At 44.2% G+C, this 26,121-nt stretch overlaps 1 protein-coding gene across 1 annotated transcript in view; it reads right to left on the bottom strand.

Annotated features, from left to right (window-relative positions):
* Positions 1-15,892, bottom strand: part of CES5A (carboxylesterase 5A) — a 29,406-nt gene extending 13,514 nt beyond the window's left edge. The window contains 8 exon segments of the mRNA XM_024751464.1: positions 887-1,034; positions 3,981-4,049; positions 6,780-6,920; positions 8,264-8,368; positions 10,020-10,124; positions 10,582-10,735; positions 14,156-14,289; positions 15,743-15,892. Of these exon segments, the coding sequence (XP_024607232.1) occupies positions 887-1,034; positions 3,981-4,049; positions 6,780-6,920; positions 8,264-8,368; positions 10,020-10,124; positions 10,582-10,735; positions 14,156-14,286 (853 nt within the window). The 5' untranslated portion in view covers positions 14,287-14,289; positions 15,743-15,892.
* Between the last annotated feature and the right edge of the window lie 10,229 nt (positions 15,893-26,121).

The following is a 26,121-nucleotide window of genomic DNA, read 5'->3' as shown; positions in this document are numbered from 1 at the left end:
ATATATATATATATATTACTCAGCCATAAAAAGAATGAAATAATGCCATTTTCAGCGACATGAATGGACCTAGATATTATCAAACTAAGTGAAGAAAGTCAGAAAGAGAAAGACAAATACCATATGAGATTCCACTTATATGTGGTATCTAAAATATGACAACAAATGAACTTATCTATGAAACAAACAGACTCAGACATAGAGAATAGACATGTGGTTGCCAAACAGGAGGGGGGTGGGGAGGGATGGAGTGGGAGTTTGGGGTTAGCAGATGCAAACTATTATATATAGAATAGATAAACAACAAGGTCCTACTGTATAGCACAGGGAAGTATATTCAATATCCTGTGATAAACCATAATGGAAGAGAATATTAAAAAGAATATATATATACACATATATATATATCTGAATCACTTTGCTGTACAGCAGAAATTTGCACAACTTTGTAAATCAACTACACTTCAATTTAAAAAATAAATAAAAATAAAAATTGTTTAAAAAGAAAGAAGGGCAGGTTTGCTTCCCCACGAGTAACCTTCTCTTTCTGATTGCTCCACTACTGCTTAGAGTTAAGACATTTGGGAAGATACTTCCGAAGAGGAAGGAAAGTGGGGTCCAGGCCCCAGAAAATATGGAGGGGTAGAACTTTTCTACATGGTCCTGAAGAAGGGGAAGGAATATAAACAACAAGGACTGATCAACATTCCTGAACTCTGAAAAGCAGGGGAACCGCAAAGGTCAGCATGCAGGGCTGTATCCCAGACAGCCTTGGGAACTCCCTCTCATCAAAGGAACAGAAGGGCAAGGCAGGTAGACAGTCAGCAGGCAACAGGGATCCCTGCAGCCACCAGCCTTGCAGGAGGAGCGGTGCTAGGAGACTCACCTCTGTGATATTGAGCTGTGACCAGCTCAGGGATCACAAAGAACACATCTCCAAGCAAATCCAGAAAGCGATTTCGTATATCAATCACAGAGTGTTTGTTGTAGAAATATTCATTAGCCACAAGGTATAAATACTGGACAGGGATGTGCTGTAAAACATCATGGTTGCAAGAGATCTAGGTCAACAGCAATAGCCAACACACAGCAACAACAGTCAAACATTTGCCTTTGCAGGCAAAATTCTAAGTGCTTTACATGCATTGTCTCATTTAATCCACGCAGTGACCCTATGATGCAAGTATCAAAATCAGCCCCATTTGACAGGTGAGGGAACTGAGGTTTAGAGAGGCTAAGTGGTTTGTCCAAAGTGGTGGAACCATGATTCCTTCACAAGTCTATCTGCATCCAAATCTCATTCTCTAATCACAGTATGCACGCCTCTCTGAAATATTTCAGAAACAGCCACCCCTGGGCAGATCTGGCTAAATTGTTTGTGCGGCCCAGTGCAAAGTGAAAAATGTGAGGTCCTTGTTCAAAAACTATAAGAATTTCAAGGTCGTGACAACAGAACATTCAACCAAGTATAGGACTCTTCTAAGCATGAGGCCCTTTGAACTACACAGGTTGCACACTCCTGAGGCTGGCCCTGCTCCTGGTACCAGCACTGTCTCCAGACCTTTACTCTTTGATCTAAGCGAGTTGGTCTCTTGGAGTTACCTCTTCTATGAAAAAAAAAAATTGTTGTTTATATATTGTTGTTGTTGTTCAGAGGATCACACAAGATACAAAAAGAAAAGCATGCTGCCTGGCACAGAGCAGGCCTTCAGTTCTGTCAGTTCCCTCTGAAACCTATCGCCAAGTCCTTTAACAGAGCATCCCATGCTTTTTTTTTTTTTTTTGCGGTACGTGGGCTTCTCACCGTCGTGGCCTCTCCCGTTGCGGAGCCCAGGCTCCGGACGTGCAGGCTCAGCGGCCATGGCTCACGGGCCCAGCCGCTCCGCGGCATGTGGGATCTTCCTGGACCGGGGCACGAACCCATGTCCCCTGCATCGGCAGGGGGGCTCTCACCCACTGCGTCACCAGGGAAGCCCCATCTCATGCTTTTTTGACCTGACACCAGGCTGCCTCCCAGTCTTCAGTCCTTCAGTGTGGCCCCAGCACAAATGCCAGAGGATGGAAGGGAAACATCATAAAGGTTCAAGGTCTGCCACATTGGTGATGTTCTTGGGAGTCTGGTGCTCTGGGGAACACTGGGAAAAGTTACTACACCTCAACCCCCTAACACTAAGACAAAGGCACAGCCCTTCGTAGGTTTCTTTGGGATTTGGAGGCAGCGTATACCACGCCAGGGAATGCTGCTGGGACGCATTCACTGGGTTCTCTGAAGGCCAACTGCTTTTAATCAGGCCCAGAGCAAGTGAGGGCTCTGCAGCAGGTCCAGGTTCTGGTGCAAGTTCCCCTGCGTGGCCCATAGGACCAGCAGACACCTTGGTGCTTGAGGTATCCAAGGGGGGTACATATGCCATGTGGAGCCTCTGGCGAGCCCCAGCTGGGCAGTCACAGTGCAGACCCCTAGGGTTCTGGAGCAAAACTATGGCTTCTGCATGAGAAAACTACTTACCATTTGGAAAGTACTTCCTGCCTTGCTACTGGGAGGAAGAGAGACTGCGTGCCCTTCTAGTCCTCCTGCAGCTTCCCACACACCCCACTTCCCACCTGCTGGGACCTAGCTCAAGATACCTTCTCCTCTTGAAATGCCCTCCTGCTCAAATGTTCCCCTTCGCTAAGGCCCAGATCAATGGCCTCCTCCTCCATGAGGCCATCTCCAATCCAGCCTGAGAAATTCCTCTGTCTAACATATTTTAAATATCTGAAACCTTCATCTCAACTCTCATCACCAGACAACCAAGACTCACCAAACATCCCCTCTAAGCCTTAGGACCTGATGGATCCCTTGCCTTCAGTCTGGGCCACTCTGCAGCCATAGGGCTATTTCTAAAGTGGAAGTCAAAGCATGCTTCTCTTTTTCTGTTCCCAGCCCCCAGAATAAACTTTCTATTCCTTCCATAGCATGAAACAGCTGCCAGCATCCTCCCCTGCTGCAGCCAGCCTCTTCCACTGATCTCCTTACACTTCTCTGCTCCTAACTGGTCCTCTCAGCTCCTCTGGCTCCCCTCAGTCCTGCTCCTCCATTAACCAGACACACTTAATTCATCCTCCAAAGCCTTCCTCCCCGAGGAAGCCACCTGCTCCCTCCTGCGGGCACCACAGGGCCTCGAACACATCTCTGCTCTGGTGTGTACAGCACCGTACCAAAGTGCCCGGTCATGTCCATCCACCGCGACAGTCTCTAAGTCCCTCAAGTGCAGGGGGAGTGCCTGCTTATCACTGCACCCAGTGCCTCGGGAAGTTCTGGGGCATGTGGATGCATAAGAAACATTTGTTCAATAAAAAATGAATGAAATGAATCTGCCACAAAATACACACTGAATAAATGTTTATGCAAAGAAGAAAGGAAGGAAGGAAAAAAATCCATCTCTATATCCTAGTGTCTAGGATAAATATATCTCTATATCCCTAGTGCAGGGAGTGAGTGAGTAATGGTCCTCAGTATTGCTAGAACCTAGTACAGTGCCTGGCTGATATGCAGGTATGTAGTGAATATGAGTCCCTAGTCCCAGGTGGTTTTCAGAATTCAGAGCTTTTCCGTTCGTAGACAGATAATTCAGTACATATGCTGCATATTATGTGATATGTTCAGGGGTGGGGGGCGAGGCAGCACCCCAGCCCCCACATTAATATGCCCACAGAGAAACATATGGTGGGATAAAGTGAATGAACGTATAGCAACAATAAAGACCAATGGCTACGTATCGGTCTAGGTCAATTTTGGCTGCCATGTGAGTTACAAGAAACCTTTGGGTTGTCAGCGCGATTTGGATGTTGAGATTGTGGATAAGGGATTGCAGAACTCTGCTTAGTAAAGATCTACTAAATGAACGAATGAGGAAGATCTATACCCCCAGAGCTACCCCTGTGTGTGACCCAAGGAGGTTTGTGAAATGAATGGATCTTGGAGAGTCAGGCTCACTTACCAGGATTGAGTGTATCAACTGCAGGGCGAGGAACTTGTTGGAGCCCCCGAGGATCTCAGGAAACTCCTTCTGTGGAAAGAAGCAGGTACCCCCTCTGTGAGCACAGCAGGTCATCAGAAGGGAAACTGGTCTCCCTGAGGGCCCAGACACCTGCCTTTCAGAGGGGAGGCTGGCAAGAGCAGGAACCCTTTCAGCCCCCAGGGGTCCATGTGTAAGGAGCAGCCTCAGTGGGTTGGTTGAGCAACGAAGTTTCTTCTCCTCACATTTGATAAGAGGCAGCCATTCCCTGTCATACCTGCAGTCTTGTGGGAGCTGAGTGGCTGCCCTGTGGAAGGCCATGTTATGGACTGAGTGCGTCCCCTACCAAATTCCTATGTTGAACACCCAGAATGTGACTGTATATGGAGAGAGGGTCTTTAAAGAGGTCTTTAAGCTAAAATGAGGACGGTAGGGTAGGCCCTAATCCAGTCCGACTGATGTCCTTATAAGAAGAGGAAATTTGGACGTGCAGAGACTCCAGGGGTGCGCACGCATAGGAAAGACCTTGTGAGGACACAGCAAGAAGGCGGCCACCCGCAAGCCAAGGAGGGCGGCCTCAGAGGAAACCAAACCTGCTAGCACCTTGATCTTGGACTTCTAGCCTCTAGAACATTGAGAAAATAAATTTCTGTCGTTTAAGCCACTAGTCTGTGTTATTTTGTTATGGCAGCCCTAGGAAACTAATACAGGCCACCACTTGGCTTCAACAGCAAGTTAAAAGAGAGGTTGAAAATCTCAAAACTAGTGGTTTATTTATTGCTCTCTTTCTAAAGACCTCTGTCATTAGAGTCTCAGAAGCCAGCAGTTGTCAGGGGCAGGCAGCTTAGTGAGGCTGCAGAGAGGATGGTTAAAACCACAGGGGCTGCTTGGTACAGAGTAAGAGCTACGAGCAATTGTTTTTAAAATGACCCTTCCCTAGTCAATATCACAGCTTAAAAACATGAGGGGGTAGAAGTAGTATTCACTTGTCAAATGAATTTCTCTGGTATATTTTCTGCTGAAAATCTTGGGGTAACGAGTCATGACAGATATTTAAACATATCTGTCTTCTCCCAGAGTCATTGAAATAATCCACAAGTACATTTTAACTACAAGAACCCTCTATGTACGTTCAGGAGCTAGGATTGGTTTTTGGAGATTTCCTATGGTCTCAAACAACCAGCAATGGTCACACGGAATGACAGCACCCACGCAGCCTCTTGTGCATGCAGACCTGGGCACCAAGTTCTGGTCTCCCACTTGAATAATTCCAATATCTAACATTTACTGAGCACTTAGACTATATGCCAGGCTACCTGATGTGTACCTGTGAGGTGGGTAATAACATTAGCCTATTTCATAGATGAGGGAACAGAGGTTCAGAGAGGTTAGGGAGCTCCCTAAAGGTCACACAGCAGATAAACAGAGAACTCAGCATTTACAGGCAGAGCCTAAATACACAAAATCTATACACTGCTGTCTCCTCTCTAGCTAAGAGTCACATTAGTCTCAGTTTCTTTAGCTGCAAAATGGGGATAATAATGCCTGTTGGCAAGTTGCACAGACAACATGCACTTGGCTTATGGAAGGCACTCAGTCACAGTGGTTATGGTGGCATGGCTATTATCAGTAGCAGCTGCCTTCCTTTTTCTAGCACAGACCCAGAAAGCATTAAAAGACCTAACTTAAGCCACAGCCTGTGACTCAGTTGCCTCATTTACAACGAGGGAAAAAATCCCCAACCCTACTTACCCTGAAACATTGCTCTATGTGTCAAATTAATAATTACCAGAACATGCCTTTGACAGCTCAGTGAACTCAGGGTTCTGATTCTGATTCTAGAGTGTCACCAACTAGCCTTATAACTTGACAAACTTCTGTATTGCATAACCGCACTTCCCCCAGCTTGCAAGGTAGAGGTTGGTCTGCAGAAATGATCTTTGATATACTAAGAATTGAGCACTCTGCTCTTCTGAGGACAGACGAAAAGCTTATTTTGAATGGGGAGGGTCTTCTCAAACTACAGGGTCAAGAAATCATGGCTCCTACTCAGCATTCAGGCCTCAGCTCAAATGATCCCTCCTCAGAGAAGCCTTTCCTGATCCCTGCTTCCCTCCCTAAAGAAGCCTCCTCTTCCCAGTCTATGTCCTTCCTAGCACTTAGACTCTCTGAAACCATCCTTTCAATCTTACATGTCACCCGTCTCTCCCCTTGAGAATGTAAGCTGGAAAAAAGCAGGAACCATGTGACTTGCTCACTGCCGAATGCTGGTTTTTTATGAGTGCAGGGCACACAGTAAATGCTTGGTTCATACTTGTTGAATGAATGAAACAATTCAATAATTTTGCAACTTGCACTGCCTTAGAGAGCGTTCTTGGAAATTAAATACCAGAACCAAGGCTGGACATGAGAGTGTAAAGGACTGAAGTTTTCTAAACCTGTATGAGTTTCACCTTTGAGGTAGTAGCAGTGCTTATTTGAAACAATCATTCGTAATGTTTTGAACAAAGTTCAAATGGGTCCAATCCTCTCTTATTTTTTTGTAGAGTTGTTTCTTTAAACCTATACGAGGAGCAGGGTGGACACTTGCTACGGCTGCCCCCAATCCACAGTTCTCTTCCTTCAGAGAGAGGAAAGATGAGAAGTACACCCAAGCTGCATACTTGGGTGATGGGCTCCAGCCCTCATAACGCTGGGTGAAATCTCTGGGAGTACCCAGTGTGAAGCAAACAGCTGCCTCACTGCTGAGGGAGCAGAAGGAGGCACAGCAGGAATTCTTACCATGGGCAGCAGGAAGCCACACTCGGGGTTATTGACTCCGATGATAGAAGGAACTGGCTTAAATGATTTTTGAGCCAATAGGTCTAAAGGGTCATGAGGAAGGAAAAAGCCTTCAACCACTCGAGTGAAAGACTTGGTTTTCTGAAATAAGGAAGAAGAGAAAAATCGGCAGCCGTTTCTCTTCACGAAATCTGCTGTCCCCAAACCCTAGCCTAGCTGAGCCAACCCACTATAGCAAAGGGCATTAAGAAGGGAAAAATAAGCCACTCTTGGCCCATCCCAACACATCAGTGCTGCCTGGCCAGCTCTGCCATTCATTTAGGCAAAGGGGCTCACCTTTTCTGGGCCTTAATTTCCTCATCTGCTAAATAGGGATAATAATAGTAAAAACCTAAGAAATATAATACCCCTGCACAACGGTTCTCAGAGCATGGCTCCTGGACCAGCAGCGTCAACATCGCCTGGGAACTTGTTAGAAATGCAAATTCTCATGTCCCATCCCAGACCTGCTGAATACAAAACTCTGGGGGGTGCAGCCCAGCAAACAGCCCTCCAGGTGAGTCTGATGCATGCTCAAGTGTGGAACCACCGGCCAAATGCAATGGGCAGAGTGGTGAGGGGAGGGGATGGCCAGGGTAGTGTGGGTTGGTGTGAGCATCTTCCTGAGGCGTCTTCCTCAGCACTGGGCCTTGGATCTGGATGGATATTTCTTGGGTCTTAGGAAGCAACACCTGGCTCTATTCATGATTTCTTTTTAGGTCTCTGTTCTGGGACTGGGGGTAGAAGGGAGCACACAACAGAGCTTTCACACTACACTGGGTCAAGAACTTATTACCCATTTCCTGGACCCTAGTAAAACTCACAGCAGATTCTCAATCCATGCCAAATAACTATCTAACAAATGTTAGAATCAAACAGGTAAGAACCTCATTCTCTCAAGGACTACCAGAGGGTCTCAAGATTGGAAGGTTAGACATAAAAGATCATCCAGTCCAACGAATCATCCAGTGACTGAAATTTGTCAGCAGTCATGGAGACCCTGCTTGCATACCTACAGAAGTGGGTATCTCACTGCCTTCTAAAGGAGCCGGTCCTTTTTCAGACAGCTGAGTTTTTAGAAAGTTCTTGGTCATCTCAAGCCAAAATGGCTTCCCAGCTTCCAGCTCTTGATCTGGACTTTAGTTTCTAGTGGCCTGTGGAGCAACTGTGGTCTCTCTTCCCAGTGAGATGCCTTCAATGATATAGGGACAACCTTTGTATTTTGTTGGGTCTTATCCAAGCTAAGCAGCACCCTGGCTTGTCAATGTCCTTAAATTACCTATAAGGGTTCTATACGCCGCATTGCTTTTTTACAGCCGTTATTATGAATCCCCAAACCCCATCTGTCCAAGTCCCAAATCAAAATAAATAAGAGACTGGTAGGATTTGTCTACCACTCCATTCAAAGGGTAACACTGTCCCCAAACTCTCCCCTCCCTCTTCACCTGGTTGATGCTCAGCAACTCCTTGGAGGATTTTGCCCACAGGCACTGTAGCAGGGCCACGGAGTCTGACACGTTGCAAGCACAAATATCTGCAACCATCTGCAACTATTTCCAGAGAAGGAACAGGTCAGCGTACAGGGCTGAAAGCCTCCAGGAAAATGAAAGTTGGAAAATGTCCTTAATCCAGCCCCAGGCTGGTGCTTTATATATGAAATCCAGCCTGCTGCCTCTCCCCACCCCCACGTGCCCATAATGGAATGCACACATTGAGGACAGGTTGGCACTGCATCATCCTTACGCTCTTGCCTGACGCTCCTTGTCATCTTTAGCAATCACCAGAGCTGGATCGATCTCAGTTTATCAACTCTGCTCCAGCCCCACCCCAGCCTGGAGCATCTGAACATGACCTGAGCATCCTTTTTCTATCTCTACACCAATTCCATTCATTCTTTGAGGCCCAAGTCCCATCTTTTCCAGGATATTCTTTTAGACCATTGCAGCCCCCATGAGCCCCTTCCTCTTCTAATCTCCTGTTACTCCAAGTGTCCTCACCTCCTCTACCCAGCTCTTTGCTAAACTCCTTCTTGCCCTGTCATTGGACTTCCCACATGTGTAGAACTTGTCCCTTGAGAGTGGTGGTCCTTACTCTTCTGGGAGTCATGGATGCTCTGAGAATCCAATGGAAGCTATAGACCTTGTCTCTCTGGAAAATGCACAAACATAGAGTCTCCATACAACTGTAGGAGTTCTAGGACCACCTCTCAAACTCTCCATGGATTCCAGGTTAAAAATCCTTGCCATAAAAAGATTATAGTCTTCTCAAGTTAGTATATGTCTTCTCCACTTATAAACCCATGGGTCTTAAAATAGAGCAGGGAAAACAATGAGCACTCAATATGTGTGTGGCGAATGCACAAACTAAAAAAAGCTTGATATATCATGTTACCAAAATCAATAGTCCCTGTGTATTGAGGGTATTTTTTTTTTTACCATATTATAACTCCATGTTCCCACTCTTGGTGTAAGTTGTTATTTTCTACAAGGTGTTTAAGAAAATGCACCACTAAAGTGAATAATACCCAGGAGATGGCTCCACAGTCCAGGGCTTAATTAATATTCATTGAATGAATCAGCTCATTCGTGAACTCATTCATTCAGCAAACATTTATAATCACCTAATATACACCAGACATTATGCTGGGACATGAAAGATATAGAGACCTTGGTCTCTAGGTCCTCTTATCTGGTACAGCACTAAGACAAGATGATAGATGACAAATATCTAGGGCATATGCCTCACTTCCCCCCACAATCTCATGCCAGACAGCATTTATCAGTCACAGCATTATTTCACACTGAGCTGGAAACAACCTCAGAATCTTTCTTAACATAGTACTCTAGGTGGAGTAGATTTAGTACAGGAGAAAAGCCGTACATAATACAGAGGACTGAATTATATATCATAAGCAAAGAGTAATGGATAAGATGTAAGAACTATTACACATATGCTTATACACACACACACATGCACACACACATACACACTCATGCACACCAGCAGTAGTGAATTGCGTACCTGGACCCATTTCCTATTGAACCAGCCCTTCCATGGAGCAACAAGGGTCACCTTGGGCCAACATTAGATCCTTTGGTCATGGTCAGTAAGGATAGCCAAGCACATGGTCTATGGACACCTGAGCACATTTCTCTCCTGACCAAGTAGAGGAAGCTGGAGAAGAGTTAACAATATACCTACATCATCATTCCTCTCGTAATCAGGGGCCTTCAGGTAAGGGATGATGGCCACCCCACTCTCCATGATGGCTCTGGGGAATAAGCCTTTGGCCATGGGGGACAGAATCTGGAGAGAGGACACAGGAGACCCAGGAAAAGTTATCCAAGGGGCTCCCCACCTATCACACACAAAACCCAGCCCTTCTTTAAAGAAAACTTCCCAGGAAGCCTTCTTAAGAGCTCTAAACTTAGAGGGGAAAAAGTCCTGGTTTGGGGGTTTCAAGGACTAGCTGCGAAGGTTTGGGCAAGTTTTCTAACCTCTCCGAGCCCCAGGTTCCTCATGAACTTGGAGGTCAAGCATTCTGCCATGGGAGTGCTAGCTCCTTCACGCCCCCGTCCTTGAAATGAGACTGAGCCCCTAACTCATGATGTATTTGTGAGGCTCGAGGGAGGCAATGTGTTTATAAGTGTTTGTTCAACATGAAAGCAGCCATTAGACGTGTATGACTCATTGTCCTCATTTTTGTCACCTCAAAAATGAGGTGACACCGAGGTTCCTTCAAGTCCCAAAGAGAAGAACTCACAAGACTGGAAACACTTATAGCTCCTGCTGACTCGTCGAACATGGTCACGCAGTGTGGGTCCCCACCAAAGAACTCGATGTTCTCCTGGACCCAGGTCAGGGCAGCCACCTGGTCCATGAAGGCCCAGTTCCCCAGTGCGTGCTTGTCCCCTGTGCTGTGGACAAGAGGCAGGGTGAGAATGCTCAGTTGGCTGCTGTCTGCTTCTCACAGCCCAGGGAGTGGGTTGCAGAGGCCGTGGGCTGGTGTCAGGGCATCGCCACCTCAGCTGGAAAGGAGCTGAGAATCAGAGGCCTGGGGCAGCTGGGAAAACCAGGCTTAATTCTCACCCTCTGCTGGGATTTGGGTTTCTTTGAGAATCTGATGATAGCTCCACACCCCAGAAAAATGCACAGACGATCTTATATGTGCAATTCAGGGTAGTCATAGGCTCCCCTGAATCCATAGATTCCAGAAAAGTCCTGCTCCTGAGAGTTGGTCTGCACCAGGAAGCAAGACCTCCCTGGGCACAGGGGTTCCAATGAATGACTAAATGAATAATAATGATAATGACAGCAGCTGCTGCAGCATCATGCACAATGCTGTCCCAAGGGCTTTACAGCTGATGCTCCTATAATCCTCCCACACTGTGAGGTAGGTGGTGCTGGTCTTTCTCCTTTATCCCTCTGGGTCCTCTCTTCACCCTTCTCCACGCTGTTCTCAAAAGACTGACCTTTTTGAACTGTGGCCAGTGGGAGACACCAGCGGGGGTTCAGGGTGGGATACTGAGGGACTGGGAAGTTTATTCTGGCACCCCATGCCCCACCACCCTCTGCTGGGAAGTGGTTTGGGCAGTGGCTGCATTTCTCTGCAGCCACAGCTCACGTCACCCCCACGCCCATCAATGATATCCGCAAGCATGTTCTAAGGATACTGATGGATTCATCGTTTCCTTCTCACAGACAGGAAGTGAGGCACAGAGAGGTTAAATCCCTTGCCCAGGAGCTAGAAAGTTGCAGATTTGGATCTATGCTCCTAACCATGTTCCATGCTGCTGCCCCTGCAGAATAGCCTGTTTCCCAGGATGAGTGGACAATTAATGGGGAAACAAGGGGAAAAACACAGAATCAAAGAAACGCCTAGACCAAAACATTCGTGTGGTACCCACCATGTATGAGAGTAACCCCGGGATCATAGTCTACTCCTCCTCTGTCCTCCAGTCCCCCACACCACTCCTCCCCTTGGTTCTCTTCCTCTGTCCATGACCCCGGGGCTGGCCCTAACTCCGTCTTCTCTCTCCCACAGCCTCCGCATCTGGTCAGGAGCCACGTATGCCCTGCCAATTTTACCTCCATTCCATCATAGGCCCCACATTGGTCCCCATTCCTCCATTTCTGTTTATCCTGATTCATAATCTGGTCACTTATGATCTGGGTGACCTTGAGCAAGTCACTTAACTTGCTTTGCCTCAATGTTCTCATGTCTGAATGGGGCTAATAACGGTGCCTGCTTCACATGGTTGTTGTGAAGATTGACGGTGCAGGCACACAGCAAGTGCCATGTACATGTTAGCAATCCCTCCGGCCTGCTTCACCCCATGACCTGCACCTATGCTGTACAGCAGCCTCCCTACCGGACTCCCCATCTGAAGGCCAGGCGCCCCTAGCCCAGCCTGCGCTCTGCTCTGGAGTGACCTTCCTATTATACTGCTCTGCAGGGCACTCCTGGGTCCCTCCTTCTTTAAAAATATATTTTTTAATTAATTAATTAATTAATTTTTGGCTGTGTTGGGTCTTCATTGCTGCGCACGGGCTTTCTCTAGTTGCAGCAAGTGGGGGCTACTCTTCGCTGTGGTGCATGGGCTTCTCATTGCGGTGGCTTCTCTAGTTGCAGAGCACGGGCTCTAAGCATGTAGGCTTCAGTAGTTGCGGCACATGGGCTCAGCAGTTGTGGCGCACGGGCTTAGTTGCTCCGCGGCATGTGGGATCTTCCCGGACCAGGGCTCGAACCCATCTCCCCTGCACTGGCAGGCGGATTCTTAACCACTGTGCCACCAGGGAAGTCGCTTGTCCCTCCTTCTTTATCCAATAAAAACCAGTCGCCGTGCACAGCCTAATATTCAAGGTCTTTCCCAATCAGACCTGTCCCTACCTTTTCACATCCATCTCCGGTTATATCCTCACCTACCTGTCTACTAGAACCCAGACATTATAAGGAATTTTTGGAAAACTTTCTGTCGAAGGAATCTTAGGCAGAATCCCAATGTACAGGCCTGCTAAAAGTGTAATCAGGGCACCCCTCTCAGGCCTTCTTGCCTCCACCGCAGCCCCATAACCACCTCCCCATGCTATGTGTGCAAAGCCCAGTTTGCAAATATTGCTCCAGGCCCAGATGCTGCTACATTTCTTTCCAACTTCCCAGCCTTTGCTCAGACAGCTCCTTTTGCCAAGTGTGCTTTCTCCCAACCCCTCCTCCCCAAACCCAACCTCATCTTTAAGGTGCAATTCAAATTCCACCTCTCTCAGGAAGCCTTGCTGGTTTCTGGCAGCTCCCTCTGTTTCTACAGCTCCGTCACCTCTCACCCTCAGAGCATTACTCATGTCCTGTCTGGTAGGGTATTTGTGTCCCTGTGTTATCTCCCCCATGACACAGAGCCTCTCGAGGGTAGGATTCACGCTGGACTCCTTGCCACCTTCCCTGTAGTTTCTGACCATGGCCTCTCACTACTCCTTTGGCTCACACTGCATCCTGGCCAGGGCTTAGGTTCTGCCATGTTCTAAGTAGGATAATGAAAGTGGCCAAGAGCCCCAGCTCTATTCTGTGACCTCTGGGAAGTTGCTTCACCTCTCTGTGCCTCTATTTTTCAACTGTAAAATGGGAATAACAACAGTATGTTTCTCATAGAATTATTCTGAGTGTGAGCTATAATGGATGCATAGCAAGTGCACAACACCATGCCTGGCTCATGGTGAGCACCTGAAACATGTTCGATGTTACTGGGGGAAAGGAAGCCATGCAATGGTGTGATTACTCTCAGGTGAGCGCCTGAGGAGCCTTGATGTGGGCCCTATGGCAGAGGCTACGAACTGCTCACACACTCTGTTTCCTCACCTTCTAGGGCACACATCCCCCTTGCAGCTGGGTGTGGCTATTATGACTGAGTTCTACCAGTTGTATGTGAACACAGTGATAATCGCCACCTCCAGGCTGGCCCGGAAAGACCATCCTCTTCATGCTCTTTCTCCATCTGCTGTCCAAGTACAGTAGATCCAAGAGGATTTGGGGCCCTTGAGGAGGGCAGAGCCACAAGATGGAAGGAGCCTGGGTCCCTGATTGACCACACAGAAGAACATCTGTCAGTCAGAAACATTTGATTGGATTTTAGTTGAGTAAGAAGGAGATTTTTATTGTTTTAAGCCACTAAGACTTGGGGGTTTACATGTTATAGCCGCTAAAATTACCTAACTAATTTGGGCCAAATTTGTTCAGTGTCATTAAAGGCTCATTTCTCCTTAGGTTGCTGGGCACTGAACCCCCTGTGGCTGCTATCCAGCTGCCCCTTGGGGATCAGGGGTGTCAATCACTTGGGGAGACTCACTTGAAGAAGCCGAATATTCCTAGCCGGTACTGGATAGCTACAACAAGCACGTCCTCGTAGGAAGCCAGGGCAGACCCATCGAAGATGGATGCTGAGCCAGTCTCGAAGGCACCCCCAGGGAGCCACACCATGACCTAAGGAGGGGAGAGGAACTCTCCAGTCAGCCCACCAGGCACCCATATCCCCTCGCCATGCATGTTGGGACATTTTTTCTTTAGGGAAATATGAATGTCTCACTTTCTTTTCCAAACAGCATCAGAGGTTTTTGTCTTTTGAAGAAGGCCCAGGATTAAGCATGTGGCTTCTGGCATACGAGTGCCTGGGTTTGATTCCCAGCTCTGCCACTGACTAGCTGTGTGACTTTGAGCAGCTTCCTTAACCTCTCTGAGGTTTTTTTTTCTCATCTGTAAGATGTGAAGAATGAAAGTATCTCGTTTATGAGGTTATCATTAGGTTTAAATAAAATTCTTCATCCAAAGGCCACAGAACAATGTTGGTATATTTCAAGTGCTCAGAAAATATTAACTAAATGTCTTTGAACTTGTTGACCCACAGGAGGATGGAAATCACTGTAAGCCATATATGAGAGGAAAAGCTGCTTTTCTAAGACTTTTCCCTACTTACAGAGAAAAGAGAAGAGAGGAGGGAAAAATGGGAAGAGAAGTATGGAAGCTTTACTATACTGATTAGAAAAACTGGGACCAGGAAACATCAAACATTCAAATGGTATTATCACAATTTATATACTTAATAATAAATCCCTCCCCTTCTATTTTTTAAGGTCATATTAGTGACTACAACTCTTGGGGCAGGAAAAGAGAAGAAAGCCACGGAGGAAAAAGGAGAGCTGGACAAAGCATTGGCTTTGACACCCGGATCTGCCACTTACTGTGTATATAACATGGACCAAGTCACTTATGCCCTTCCTGTGCCTCAGCTTCTTCATCTGTAGAATAGGTCCAATAATCCTCACCCACTGGGTTATTGTGGGGGTTAGATGAGATAATGAACGGTGCCTGGCACATAGTCAGCCCTCAATAGGTGTTGCTGTTACGATACAACAGAGCGAGTCTCCATTGCAGTGGCAAGGGGAGAGAGGGTGATAGAGGTTGTGGTTCAAAATTAGATGGTAGAATTACCTTCTCCACTCACTTGTACAGTGATCTTTCACATTCTTAAGTGAAACATTTCACATTCTTACCTGACTTTCTTCATTGAAAACAGAAAATTTGAAAAAGGCATTTCTCCTCTTTAAAAGAGGATTTCCCAAGCTGAAAAATCAGAGTCCTCTGAAACAGAGTCTTTTCTACATGTTTACAGACCATTAAATACCCAACAGAGGGGAAAAACAAAACAAAATCAAAATCAAAGATCAAGTCACTGCCAATAAGGAAGCAATCAGAAAAGGAGATAAAGTAAATCTGTCATTAGAATGATTTTTTAAGAAAGTTATTGACATGTCAAGTGATTGCATTTCCCTTTTACCCAGTGGGGGCCTAGATCTGATTCCAGACATCCTGCCACTCCGCCTGGGTCCCAGGCCCAGAACCTGCCAACTGGAGCCCCCAGCAAGGCAGGCCTCCTTACGGGGAACTTGGAGCCAGAGTCCGCATGGGCCGGTGCATAGATGTTAAGGTACAGGCAGTCTTCCGACACGCTGAGTTTGGGATAATGCACCTTGAGAATGTGTTGATCTGAGAACAGCCACTCTGAGTTCTGGAGGCACCTTGAAAAAGGGAAGGAGAAACCCCCAGAGTTGCTGTCAGCAAACTTCCCTGGGAGGGACCAGTTCTTGTGACACACATCAGATTTACCTTTTACCATCAATGACCAGCTTAGAGCCTGACAGAGCAAGTCTTTAATAAATGTTAAGTTTAAAATTATGAATGTGCTTTTCTATCTAATTTGATAGTTAAAGGGGAGTTTTACTCAAATGTGGCCTGGAATAATCCAAACCCAGAAGAAATATTTGAAGTGATATTGGTTGAAAAACTGATGAAAAACATCAACCCACTTATCTAAGAATCCCAACATATCCAAAACAGGATAAACACATGCACAAAAATTACACCTTAGCACATCACAATCAATTGCTAAAAACCAAAGCTTAAAAAAATCTTGCCAGCAGCCAAAGAATAAAATACATATTGGATTCCAGAGGAAAACAATAAGAATGATGGCTAGTTTCATTAGAAAGAATGGAAGGCAAAAGATAACAAAATGATGAAAAAAAAAAGTATTGTCACTGTAAAATTCTTTACATAGGGAAAATATCCTTCAAGAATGAAGAAGAAATAAGTACATATTCAGGAGAGAATACGCTACTGGCAGACCCACACTGCAGGAAGGACTAAAGAATGTTCTTCAGGAGATATGGAGTGACATCAGAGAAAACGGACTAGGGAATTCCAAGGGCCCATCCCTCAACAAAAAACATATATAGCAAATTCTATGTAACACAGAAGAATGCACATTCTTCTCAAGTGCCCATGGCACATTCTCCAAGGTATACCATTTGTTAGGCCATAAAACAAGTCTCAATAAAATAAAAAGGTTTGAAGTCATACAAAGTATCTTCTCCTACCACGATGGAATGAACGTAGAAATCAATAACAAAAGGAAATTCAGAAAATTCACAAATATGTGAAATCTAAACAAGACACTCTTAAACAACCAATAGGTCAAAGAAGAAATCACAAGGGAATTAAAAAATACTTTGAGATGAATGAAACCAAAGTACAACATACCACAACTTATGGGGTGTGGGGTGCAGTGAAAGCAGTTTTCAGAGGGAAATTTATACCTATAAATGCCTACATCGAAAAAGAAGAAAGATCCAAAATAGATCATTTAATATTCCACTTTAAGGGACTAGAAAAAGAAGAGCAAACTAAATCTAAAGCAGAAGGAAGAAAGTAACAAATATTAGGGTGGAGATAAACAAAATAGAGAATAGAAAAGCAATAAAGAGAATCCATGAAACCAAAAGCTAGTTGTTTGAAAAGACCAAGCAAATTGAAAAATAATAAACAAAACAAACAAGAAAAACCTTTTCCTAGATTAATCAAGACAAAAAGAGAAAAGACTCAAAATACTAAAATTGGTAATGAAAGTGGAAACATTACTACCAACCTTACAGTATATTATTCAGGCTGAAATAAATGATAAATCAAATATAATACAAATGTATTATGGAGTTCTAAGATGTACAAAAGTAAAAGATGTGACAAAATAGCACAAATGGGGGAGGTAAAGATAATTATGTTATATTAAGTTTCTTATACAGTGTAGTTAAAAAACTCAAGAGCAGGGCTTCCCTGGTGGCGCAGTGGTTGAGAGTCTGCCTGCCGATGCAGGGGACGCGGGTTCGTGCCCCGGTCCGGGAAGATCACACATGCCGCGGAGCGGCTGGGCCCGTGAGCCGTGGCCGCTGAGCCTGCGCGTCCCGAGCCTGTGCTCCGCAACGGGAGAGGCCACAACAGTGAGAGGCCCGCATACCGTAAAAAAAAAACAAAAACTCAAGAGCAGAGACCAAATAAATAAATAAATAAGAATCATAGAAAATACTCAATTAATCTAAAAGAAAATAGGAAAGGGGAAACCACAAAAATAGCAAAAGAACTGATGGGAAAAAAAAAAACCAAAACCAATAGTCAGATGATAGACTTTAGCCTACCCATATTAGTAAACATGTTTAATGAAAACAGACTAAGCACTGCAATTTAAGACTGATTTTCAGTACATTCAGTACAGTAGATTTCAAGATGAGAAATATCACCAGAGATAAAGAATACCATTTTTTATAGTGGATGAAAAAAAAATACAGTGATCAGAAAGATATAAAAATCCTAATTGTGTATGTACCTAACAACAGAGGCTCAAGATACATAAAGAAAAAATTGAACTAAAGAAAGAAGTGGAAAATGTTACAATCATAATTAGAAGTTTTAACACAGCTCTATCTATATAATTAATAAAATAATCAGAAAAAATCAGTAAAGATATAGATTTGAACAACAGTATTAAGCAATTTGACCTAATTGACATATATTAGATGGACAACCACAGATTATTATTTTCAGGTGCACATGGAACATTTACCAACATAGACCAAATGCTGGGCCCTAAAGCAAGTCTTAATAAATTGCAAAGTATTAAAATAATACAGAATATATTCCCTGACCATAATGCAGAAATCAATAACAAAAATATAATTAGAAAATTCCCAAACACTTGGAAATCAAGCAATACACTTCCAAATTACCCATGGGTCAAAAGAAAAAATCATAAGGACCAATTAGACAATGGAGCTCAGGGGTTGGTGGGTTTTAGATAACATAAGTGTATCGACATCATCTATAGGAGCATGCTTACTTGAATGAGACTGTTGTTGATTGGTTGGCACTCAGAAGTGTGTTTATTAAAGTAAGTTTGCCCCTGATGGGCTGATTTTCAGAAGCTAGGAGCTAACAACAATTTATTGATTTGCAAAAGCACATTCCCTGAAGCAAGTTGTCATTGATCAACTGAACAAGTTTAAAACCAGTTCTGGTGGTGACTTGTTACCATAGCTACACAAAAATCAGTCTGTTAGTAAGTCTGTTAGAACATGTTCATTTTCAATATGAAAAATCAATCTTTTTCTACTAATGAAAATCAGAAAATGAAAACTTCAAATGCTAATTATAATAGCATCAAAAAAATCAAATACTCAAGAATATATTTAATGGAAGATTTGAAAGACATCGGACTTAAAACTACAAAACATTGCTAAGAGGAATTAAAGATCTAAAGAAATGGAGAGGTAAATCATATTCATGAATTCAAGGATTCAATATTATTAAGATGTCATTTCTCCCCAAATTGATCTATAGAGTGAATTCAATCTAAGTGAAAACTCCAGCAGTCTTTTTTTTTTTTTTTTTGGTGTAAATTGAAAAGCTAATTCTAAAACTTATATGTAAAACCAAAGGACCTTTAAAAATGTTGGAGGACTTACACTACTAGAAATCAAGACTTACTATAAAGTTAACTTGGTCCCTACCTCATCACACTCAAAAATTAATTTAGGACAGATCAAAGCGTAAATGTGAAAACTAAACTATAAAGCTTCTAGAAGAAAATGTAGGAGAATAGTCTTATGGTCTTAGAAGAGGCAAAACGTTCCTGAGAGAGGATACGAAAAGGTACAAATCAGAAAAGAAAAAAGTGGACAAATTGGACTTCATCAAAATTTAAAACTTCTGCTCATCAAGAGATACCATTAAGAAAGTGAGAAGACAACCCACAGACTGGGAGAAAACATTCACAATATATATATCTGACAAAGAAATAATATCTGGAATGTATAAAAATTCCCACACCTCAATGATAAAAAGAAAGATTACTTAATTAAAAATGGACAAAAGACTTCAACAGTCTTCTTCTTTCATTTCATGAAAGAATCTATCCAAATAGTTAATAAGCACATGAAAGGGCACTCAGTATCATTAGCCATCAGAGTAATGTGATTAAAACCACAGTATCATTACTTACCACCACAAAGGTTAAAAATAAAAAATCTAACTATACCAAGTATCGGCAAGAATGCCAAGTATACATTGCTGGGAGGAGTTAAAATGGTAAAAACCATTTTGTAAAACTGCATGGCAGTTTCTGATAAAGTTAAATGATTGTACTCATAGTTGTTGGACCAATGGCTTCAACAGGGAAGGGAGCAGGGAGCTCGCAGCCCCTAGTCTGATTTTCCCCTAGCCTTGAGCGTGGGTACTTTCCATCCTATGCTCCCACTTTGAGCTTCAAACCATGACATCTAACCCCAGGAAGTTGCAGGGCCACGTCAAGGGAGAATAAGTGTTTCAGCCCCTATCAGAAGGAGGGGGTAAGGATCAGGAAAGAGCCCTTGGTAGATTTTGTCCATACCTACCTATATCCACAACTTTGGCATTAACTCTTCTTTTACAGTGACTCGGAGCTTGGCCATGTGATTTGCTTTGCGCAACGAAACAACAGCAAATATAACACAAGCAGAGATTTGAAAAGCGTTTATATATTGGGATTTTCCTTTTCTTGCTGCCCTTTGAGACCCTGCCATCCCCATGTGTGAAACAGTCGGGCTAGCCTGCTGGACAATAAGCCTCACAGGCCCAGAGTCCCCATTGCTCCAACTGACAGCCACCCAACCCACACAGTCAGAGTCTCCTAGATGACTGGCAGTTGACCACAGATGCATGAGTTAAGTCTAGCTAAAACCAGCAGAACTGCCTCAGTAATCCCAGCCCAAATTGCTGACCCACAGAAACACGAGCTGAAAAAATGGTTATTTTTTTAAGCCACTATGTTCTGGGATGGTTTGTCACACAAAAATATATAACTGAGACATAAGTTTTTATGTAGAAGTTGGAGGCTACCATAACCAAAACCTAAAATTCATGAGACAGAATGTTGTGTCATTAGCATGCTCTTATTGCTTATGATAAGATAAAGAAAGTGTGTGGCAAGGCAGAAAAAGAATCGATTCCTGCCAAGCATTTCAGTTCCAGACTATTGTTTCCAGAAGGCCAGGCCTCAGAGGGAGCAGAGAAGAGTGGAGAAGAGTGGAGAGGAGAAATCTATGAGTCCTAAACAGAGGGGGTCTGCATTGTGTTTCCCAGCTGGAGGGCAGTGACCTGGGCCCCAAGGTGGAATGGTAATATGCACCCAGGCACAAGACCCCACAAACCGAATCCCATGCCCCAAATATAACACACAGAGGGCATGGATCTTCTGGGCCTGTAGGGCCACTGGATGATGGATGTTGAACCCTATGTGAACCAATGATTGAGAAGTAGATGGCCCTGCAAGCCTCTTACTGCAACCCATTCCTCGGCACTGAATTCCAGGGATTATCACCCAATCTCCAGAACTGGGTAGGGGGTTAGGGAACCGAGAAACAGTTCAGGCTAAATTCTCTCACCATTTGTGTAGAGTGAGGTCTCTGCATGCTAACTTAGCATTATAAACAATAAAGAACATTATATTTTTGTACTAAGTGTGAGGTAGTTACATAGCAACATTCTCTTTTACTCTCAATGACTGCTGTGGAAGTCAAGCTTTAGAAGTTCAGCTTCTTGCCACTGGAGGAAATTAATTATTCAAATTATTTATCAGTGATCATATTAATATTATACAATCATTATGTAATATTTACTGGTTTTGTTACTATCATGGCTTTCACTGTGTAAAGTGTTTTACATACATTGCTTTATTTAATCTTCCTACAATTATATGCAATGGGTATTATTACTTCCATTTTATACAGGAGAGAATTAAGGCTTAGGGGAGCTAAGTATTTAGTTCCCTGACTTCTAAGCCTGGGTTTCACCCCCTATTCTACATTGCAATTTGGTTTTGGAGGCAATGACTATGGCTGCACAGATTCCAAGAGAATTACAACTAGAAGGGATCTAGAGATGACCAAAGCCAACCTTCTCAACAGAGCAATGGGGCCACACAGGATTATAGGGGGTAGGCTGAGACCAGAACCCAGGTTCCTGACTGCTGACCACTGTTCTCCATGCAGATCCAGGGTGCCAACCTTACAATATGCAAGCACTGTGGACCAAAAGGGTGGCATACATTGTCTCATTTAATACTCATGACAACCCTGGAAGATAGGGTTTATCTTCATTTTAAATCTGACAAAACTGTGGTTTCAAAAAGTTATTATCTTGCCCAAGGTCCTGGATGCTGAATGGCAGAGTCAGCATTTGAAAGTAAAACTCTATTAGAAAGCTTGTGTTTCAATTCCTAATCTGCCTGCCCAGGGTGCCTGGTACCCATCCCAAGGGATGAATTCACAGAGGTGAATCTTCTGTGGGTTGGGGTCACGGGAGCATTCCCACATCCCTGTGTAAGGCCCGGTCTGCTCACTCATGTGCAAAGAGCTCTCATTCTGCTCTTCTCCAGCTTGTGTCTCCAGGGGACTGCTAAGTGTTCTGCTTGTCTGAGGCCCATGCCGAGAGCATCTACCTACCACAGACTACTCCCTGCTGTCCTCTGTGGGAAACAAAGCACTTTGCTTGGAAGCAGGGGAGGGGAGAACCAGCAGGAAGTGGGACACAGGGGAAGTGATCTCTTCTTTATTCTGACCAAAGGCCAAGACACCTCCAAGGCTGGGGTAGGGCAGGAGTTTTCAGGGAAGGGGAAGAAATGGTCCTGGGACCCTTTAGGTGACTCAGGGTCTTAGAGGGGGTCCAAGATGAAGGTTTGCTTTGTCTTTCTTAGGAGATGTCCATCAACACTCAAACTGAAGGGATGTGTCCTATGGAAGCCAGCTGTGATGATTAATTTTACGTGTCAGCTTGACTGGGCTAACGGATACCCAGATAAGCTGGTAAGACATTATTTCTGGGTGTGTCTGTGAGGGTGTTTCTGGAAGAGATTAGCATATGCATCGGTAGACTCAGTAGAGATGATCACCCTCACCAGTGTGGGTGGGCATCTTAGAAGTGGAGAAAGGTCAAATTTACTTTTTGTATGAGCTAAGACATCCATTTTCTCTTGCCCTCAGACATCTGAGCTTCTGGCCTTTGGACTGGAACTGGGACTTATGCCATCAGCTCCCCTGGTTCTCAGACCTTCAGACCCAGACTGAATTACACCACCAGCAGACAGCAGATCGTGGGACTTCTTGTCCTCCATAACCATGTGAACCAATTCTTACAATTACTCTCCTCTTATATATCTCTCTATATCTATCCTATTGTTTCTGTTTCTTTGGAGAACCGTGACTAATACATCTGCCTTAAACTGAAGAGGGACCAGGCAGGTCTTGGATGTAATGATGCGCTCCCAGAATCCTCTCATTTCCCTGATGGAAGGATCCTAACAGAGCATTTCCTCTGAGCCTCTCAATGTACAACAGGGGAATCAAGACCCAGCATGGGGTAGTTACCTCCATGTTTCCTTTTGGTTTAAGAGGTACTTACAGATGATAATGTGTCTTTACCATTAGGCTTTAGAAAGTTAATTTACTACGCATAGCAGCATTATTTGGAAAAGTAAAAAGCTGAAATCAACTCAAAATTCTGACATCAGTAGAATAAATAAATGTATTAGTAGGATAAATAAATGTGGTCTAGCCATACAATGGAATACCATACAGCAATAAAAAGAGTGAACTGCTACTATATGCCACAAAATAAATCTCTCCCAATGTCAAACTTAAAAAGTCAGACACAAAAGATTACACACTGCAGTAGTCCCATGATGTAAAGTTCAAATACAGTCAAGCTAATCAATCTATGGTGGCAGAAGTCAGAATAGTGGTTGCCTTGGTGAGATGGGCAATGACTGCAAGGCTTCTGGGGTGCTAGGGATGCTCTATATTTTGATCTGTGTGATGTGGTTGCATGAGCAAAAACTTGTCAAAGTTTGATTTGTATACTTAGGATTTGTGCACTTTTCCACATACATGTTATAGGTTATACTTCAATAAAAATGTAAAAGCAAATAGTGGATATTTCCTGAGTGCATGCATGTAAAATCATGTGTAGATACATCCAGGAACTCTGAAAGGTGGGCCACAAGATGTTGAAAGTGGGTAGATCTTCAAAACAGGAATTGGAGTAGTTTTTATTCATACTTTTCTGTATTGTTTGAAACTTTATTTGTAATGAGCAGGTAGTATTTTTATAATCAGAAAAAAATGGTTATTTTTATTTGGGGAAAGACATAATTGAAGCAAAATAATGGCAAATAACACTTGAGAATAAAGGAAGAAGCCTCCAAATAAAGTATAATGGCTCATGGTAAACACTCAAAAAAAAAAAAAATCAGTGGAATGAATGTATAACCCCAGGAGGTTGTTTCAATAGACCAGCAAATTGAAATTCAGTGAGAAGTTCTCTGAAGCCTCATCTCTAATTATGGAGGAAAGGTTTTACCCTTATAATGAGATATGTCCTTGGGGGGTACCCAGGGCCCAGGAGCCCCTGCCCCAGTCTAGCCAGGTCTCCACCACCATGGGAGAGGCTGGGGGCTTCCTGGGAAGAGGGTCTGAGCAAGGAGACTGGGGGCGGGGTGCCAACATTGAAATCGTCACACTCATAACCACGTTCCAAGAGAACACTGTGCACCTGGCGCTGTGTAGGTACTTAAGTAGGTAATCTAATTTCCTCTTCTCAGCCATCCTATAAGGACATCTTAATGGCTGCATTTTGTAAATGAGGAAGTAGAGGTTTGACCAAGGTCCCATAACCGGTGTGACAGAACCAGCTGAAGGCTGAGACGGAGGTTCTGTGGTGAGGGCCTTGGAGGCACCTCATATGACTCAGTGTGGATCCAAATACACCAGATTTACTTCCTGCCAAGCCCCAAGGCTGGTCAAGCACAGAACAGGCTTGGCCTGCCATTCTGAAGATCCTCATACTCAAGTACCCGCCCTAGGTCCAGACGGCAGCATCTCAAAGAGCCTGAGCGCCTGAGCCTGTTGTAGGGAAAAGACAGCTCAGTTAGGCGGAACAGAATAGACAGGTCCTTTTCAGAACAGATACAGGAGTTGAGAGTATGTTCTTTCGTTGGCATTATGATGGAAGGTTTCCTGGAGAAGGTGTCCAAATGAGGATGCCTAGAAAAAGCAGCTTGTACTGCTACACATCCTTATGAAACGGGAGCTGGGAGCACTGAGAAAGTTGCTGACTAGCCCCCTCCTCTGCCTTTCCAATTAAAAATCTGACTTGGAAAGGGGACCCTGGACTCACATAGTGGTTTTGAGCTAAGAGACAATCAGGACTCTGAGTCTGTAAGTTTTTAAACTGTGTTTCCTGAAACACTGGTGTGTCAGAAGAGCCTCTGGGGCCACAGAGAATGGATCTATGTCACACTCCCTCCCATTCCCCTTCAACAGAGACTCTCACTTTTTAATTGTTTTATTAGATTAAAGCAGTGGGTCTCAACCAGGGGCAATTCTGCCCCTCTCCCCAGGGGACATGTGAAAATATCTGAAGAGGTTTTTGGTGGTCACAACTTGAGGAGTGCTACCGGCATCCGGTGAGTAGAGGCCAGGGATGCTGCTATCCAACCTGCAAGACAGCCTCACACAATTATCCTCCCCCAAGGTCAATAGTGTGGAGGTTGAGAAAGCCTGAACCAAACCACATGATATAGCCTATAGCGATTTCACATGATTCATATTGGGTTTCTATAGATTTAAATTTAAGAGAGAATTCCAAAGTATTCTTAAGTATTGCAAATCATTAATCAAATCCAAACTCCTGATTGCACAGATGGCAAGAATGTGGCCCAGAGAGGATAAGGGGATTTTCCAAGGTCACACAGCAAGTAAGCATGGATCCAGACCTGAAACACAGACCCCCTGCGTCCCTATAACCTTTCCTGTCAACACAGAAGCCTCCAACCAGACTCATTTCTCCAACCACAGGAAATGGCTTCTTTCCTATTTACTGCTCTAATGCCCTGCTCCAGGAGAATGTTTTAGAGAGAGCTGCTTCCCACCGAAAACTTGGAATGACATTCATCCAGAACTCAAAAGAAAATCTGTTTGCTTAAAAAGAAAGAAAAGGGGGAAAAAAATAACCTTATTACCAACCTAAATGTCCATTGACAGATGAATGGATAAAGAAGATGTGGCACATATATACAGTGGAATACTACTCGGCCATAACAAGAAACGATATTGAGTTATCTGTAGTGAGGTGGATGGACCTAGAGTCTGTCATACAGAGTGAAGTAGGTCAGAAAGAGAAAAACAAATACCGTATGCTAACGCATATATATGGAAACTAAAAAAAAAAAAAAAATGGTACTGATGCACCTAGTTGCAGGGCAGGAATAAAGATGCAGACATAGAGAATGGACTTGAGGACACAGGGTGGGAGGGGGAAGCTGGGGAGAAGTGAGAATAGCATCAACATATATACACTACCGAATGTAAAATAGCTAGTGGGAAGCAGCAGCATAGCACA

Source organism: Neophocaena asiaeorientalis, unplaced genomic scaffold (assembly GCF_003031525.2).
Source record: "Neophocaena asiaeorientalis asiaeorientalis breed wild unplaced genomic scaffold, Neophocaena_asiaeorientalis_V1.1 scaffold965, whole genome shotgun sequence".
Taxonomy (NCBI): Eukaryota; Metazoa; Chordata; class Mammalia; order Artiodactyla; family Phocoenidae; genus Neophocaena; species Neophocaena asiaeorientalis.
This window is presented reverse-complemented; position numbering and strand designations above follow the sequence as displayed.